Source organism: Gracilinanus agilis, chromosome 4 (assembly GCF_016433145.1).
Source record: "Gracilinanus agilis isolate LMUSP501 chromosome 4, AgileGrace, whole genome shotgun sequence".
In the NCBI taxonomy this organism is placed as follows: Eukaryota; Metazoa; Chordata; class Mammalia; order Didelphimorphia; family Didelphidae; genus Gracilinanus; species Gracilinanus agilis.
In genome coordinates this window covers 324,242,173-324,246,156 of record NC_058133.1, presented here as the reverse complement: position 1 = coordinate 324,246,156, position 3,984 = coordinate 324,242,173, and the positions used below count along the sequence as shown (strand labels likewise).

General features: G+C 35.4%; 1 protein-coding gene across 1 annotated transcript; it reads left to right on the top strand.

Annotated features, from left to right (window-relative positions):
• Positions 1–226: 226 nt before the first annotated feature.
• Positions 227–1,001, top strand: LOC123245336 (NEDD8-conjugating enzyme UBE2F-like). Its single transcript, XM_044674189.1, has 2 exons — positions 227–372; positions 451–1,001. The coding sequence occupies exons 1-2, from the start codon at positions 253–255 to the stop codon at positions 808–810; spliced, it is 480 nt and encodes a 159-aa protein (XP_044530124.1). The 5' UTR covers positions 227–252; the 3' UTR covers positions 811–1,001.
• The last annotated feature ends 2,983 nt before the right edge of the window (positions 1,002–3,984 follow it).

Sequence of the window (3,984 nt, the reverse complement as noted above, 5' to 3'; positions counted from 1 at the left end):
CATCTCCTCTTTCTCTTACTCAAATATCCAAAACTGTGAAGTACCATTTTGCTGATTCCAAGAGACAGTTTCTTTTAGTGTTTGCATCTTGTACTATATATCTATTACACATTTAAAACTGGCAAACAGCTTTTGCCACCGCTGCTGCCTGAGGGGCCGGAGCCGGAGGCCAGAGAGCCCGACTGTGGCCGCTGCGGATCCCGTGCCAGGGCCGGGGGATGGTGTGGGGTTCCCAGGGTAAAGGTAGCAGGAATGCTCACATTGGCGAGCAAACTGAAGAGGGATGAGGGCGTTAAAGGATCCCGTCCATCCGGCCCAGCCTCGGACTCCACACGGAGAGTGTCTGTGAGGGACAAGCTGCTCGTTAAAGAGGTTGCAGAACTTGAAGCCAATTTACCTTGTACGTGTAAAGTGAATTTTCCTGATCCAAACAAGCTTCACTACTTTCAGCTAACAGTCACCCCAGATGAGGGTCACTACCAGGGTGGAAAATTTCAGTTTGAGATAGAAGTCCCCGATGCTTACAACATGGTGCCTCCCAAAGTAAAATGTTTGACTAGAATCTGGCACCCCAACATCACAGAGACGGGCGAAATATGTCTCAGCTTGCTGAGAGAACATTCAATCGACGGCACTGGATGGGCACCCACGAGAACATTAAAGGATGTCGTGTGGGGATTAAACTCATTATTTACCGACCTTTTGAATTTTGATGATCCTTTGAATATTGAAGCTGCAGAGCACCATTTACGGGACAAGGAGGACTTCCGGAATAAAGTTGAAGATTACATTAAGCGTTACGCCAGATGATGATGGATGGCAGCCCATGATTTCGCACCTCCAAGTTGTATCTGTCACTTAAAAAAAGAAAGAAAAAACAAATATTCAGCATTTTCCTTCCCCTCCCCCCAACTCCCCGCCCGCCCCACTGGCTTGTACACATCCCGTGACCGTGTTGTACCGAAGAAGAGAACCTTCCTAGCTGTCCATTTTACATGGAGAACTCCACATAAATACAGCAAGAACTTGTGTGTAAAAAAAAAACAAAAAAAAAAAACAAAAAAAAAACTGGCAAACAGGAGAGTATAGCATTTTCTCCCACAGGGCAAGTAATTAAAAAAAAAAAAAAGAACAAAACTTTTTTTTTTTCAGGTGACAAAGCAAGAAACAATTTGAATATCATGGAGCCACAGTTGGGATTACACAGGAGTTAGCAGCTTCCGCATTAGAGGATCAGAAGATTTGGAATATGAGGAATATACATAGACAGAGAATGTGGGAGTAAGCTTATTAGGATGACACTTGCTATGACCAGGTGGGCTTTATACCAGTAACATAAGAATGATTTAATATTAGGGAAATTATCAACATAATTGGCCATTTCAATCACAAAACTAACAGAAATCACATAATGTCTCAATAGATGCAGAAAAGGTCTTGGACAAAATACAATATTCATTCCTATTAAATATGCCAGAAAGCAGAGGAATAAATGGATTATTCCTTAAAATGATAAATAGTATACCTAAAACCATAAGCAAGTATAATCTGCAATGGGAATAAGTAAGAAGCCTTTCAAATAAGATCAGGGGTGAAGCAAGGATGACCATTATCAACACTATTATTTAATATTGTACTAGAAATGCTAGCTTCAGCAATAAGAGAAGATAATTGAAGGAATTAAAATATGTAACCAGGAAACTAAACTATCACTCTTTCTAGATGACATGGTGCTGTACTTAGAGAATCGTAGAGAACTGACTAAAAAAATTAGTTGACATAATTAACTTTTGCAAAGTTGCAGAATACAAAATGAACCCACCAATCAACAAAATCCAGCAACAAAGATATAGGAAGAGAAATTCCATTTAAAATAAACCTAGATAATATAAAATCTCTAGGGATATACTTGCCAAGAAAAATCCAGGAATCATATGAACACAATTACCTAACACTTTTCACATAAATAAAGTCATATCTAATAACTGGGAAAATATTAATTTCTCATGGATAGGCTCAACTAATATAATAAAAATGATAATTCTACCTAAGTAAATTTACTTATTCAGTGCCACATCAAATTACCAAAAATTATCTTATAAAGCTAGAAAAAATAATAAAATTCATCTGGAAAAACAAAAGATCAAGAATATCAAGGGAATTAATGAAAAAAATATAAAGGAAGGTGACCCACCAGAGCCAGATCTCAAACTATACCATAAAGCAATAATCATCAGAGCAATCTTGTGTTGAAAAAATAGAATGGTGGATCAATGGAAATGATTAGATACACAATATACAGGGGTAAATGACCTTAACAATCTAGTGTTTGATAAACTCAAAGACCCTGGCTTTTGGGATAAGAACTCACTATTTGAGAAAACTGGAAAACAGCATAGCAGAAACTAGATATAGAGTTATAACCTATACCAAGATATGTTCAAAATGAGTATATGATTTAGACATAAGAGGTGATACCATAAGTAAATTAGTGGAATATAGAATAGTTTATCTGTCAAATCTATGGAGAAGGGAAGAATTTATGACCAAATAAGAGATAGAGAACATTACAAGATAAAATATGAACAATTTTGATTGTTAAATTAAAAAGATTTTGAACAAACACAACCAATGTAACAAAAATTAGAAGGAAAACAACAAGCTAGGAAAAAATGTATAATAAATTTCTCTGGTAAAGGTCTCATTTCTCAAATATGTATAGAGAACTCAGTCAAATTTATCAGACTACAATAATTCCCCTATTGACAAATAGTCAAATGTTATGAACAAGCAGTTTTCAAATGAAGAAATCAAAGCTATAAATAATCACATGAAAAAAAATTCTAAATCTCTCTTCATTAGAGAAATGAAAATTAAAACAATTCTGAGGTAATGCCTCACACTTATCAGATTAGTCAATATGCCAGTAAAGGAAAATTATAAATGTTGGAAGGATGTGGCAAAATTGTGACATTCCTGCTTTGTTGGTGGAGTTGTGAATTGATGCAACTATTCCTGAGGGCAATTTGGAACTCTGCTCAAAGGGCTACAAAATTGTGCATATCCTTTGATTTTTGTAATATCACTACTGGGTCTGTATACCTAAGAGATAAATAAAAATATAGGGAAAGACCTATTTGGACAAAAATATTAATAGCAGCTCTTTTTGTGGTGGCGACAAATTAGAAATCGAGGGGATGTCCATCAACTGAAGAATAACTGAACACATTCTGGTATGTAATGTTGATGGAATACTATTATACTTTAAGAAACAATGAGCTGGATGATTTTAGAAAAACATTGAAAGACCTACATGAATTGAAGCAAAGTGAAATAAGCAGAACCAGGAGAACTTTGTACACAATAACAGCAATATTATATAATGATAAACTGTGAAAGACTTTGTTATACTCAGCAATATAATAATCGAGGACAATTCTGAAGATAAATAAAGCTATCCCACCTCCAGAGAAAGAACCATTGGAGTTAGAATGCAGATTAAAGCATACATTTTTAAAATTTAATTTATTTGTATTTTTTTGGAGAGGTTTGGAGAGGTATTGTCTAAAACAATGAGCAATATGTTTTGCATAACAATAGATGTATAACCCAGATCAAATTGCTTGCCATCTCTGGGAAGGGAGAGGGAGACAATTAGATCTTATAATTTCAGAAAACACATGTGGAAAATTGTTATTACATGAAATTGAGAAAATAAAATATCTTTTAAAAAAGAAAGTAGCAGAAAAGATTAAGATAGGAGCTCAAATGTAGTAATGATTGCTGGATAGAGGACTCTTGTAATACTCAGTAGCTTCCATTTTTAGTTAATTAGTCTTGACAGCTAAGCTTAGTTGTTTTTAGGCTGCTGAAAGATTGAAAAATACTATCGGTATTTTCTAAATCTCAGTGCCCTAGGGCAAAACCCAGATTATCCCACCCTAGTTATGTTTCTGATGGTAGCTATCCCCAGAATATTTGCTG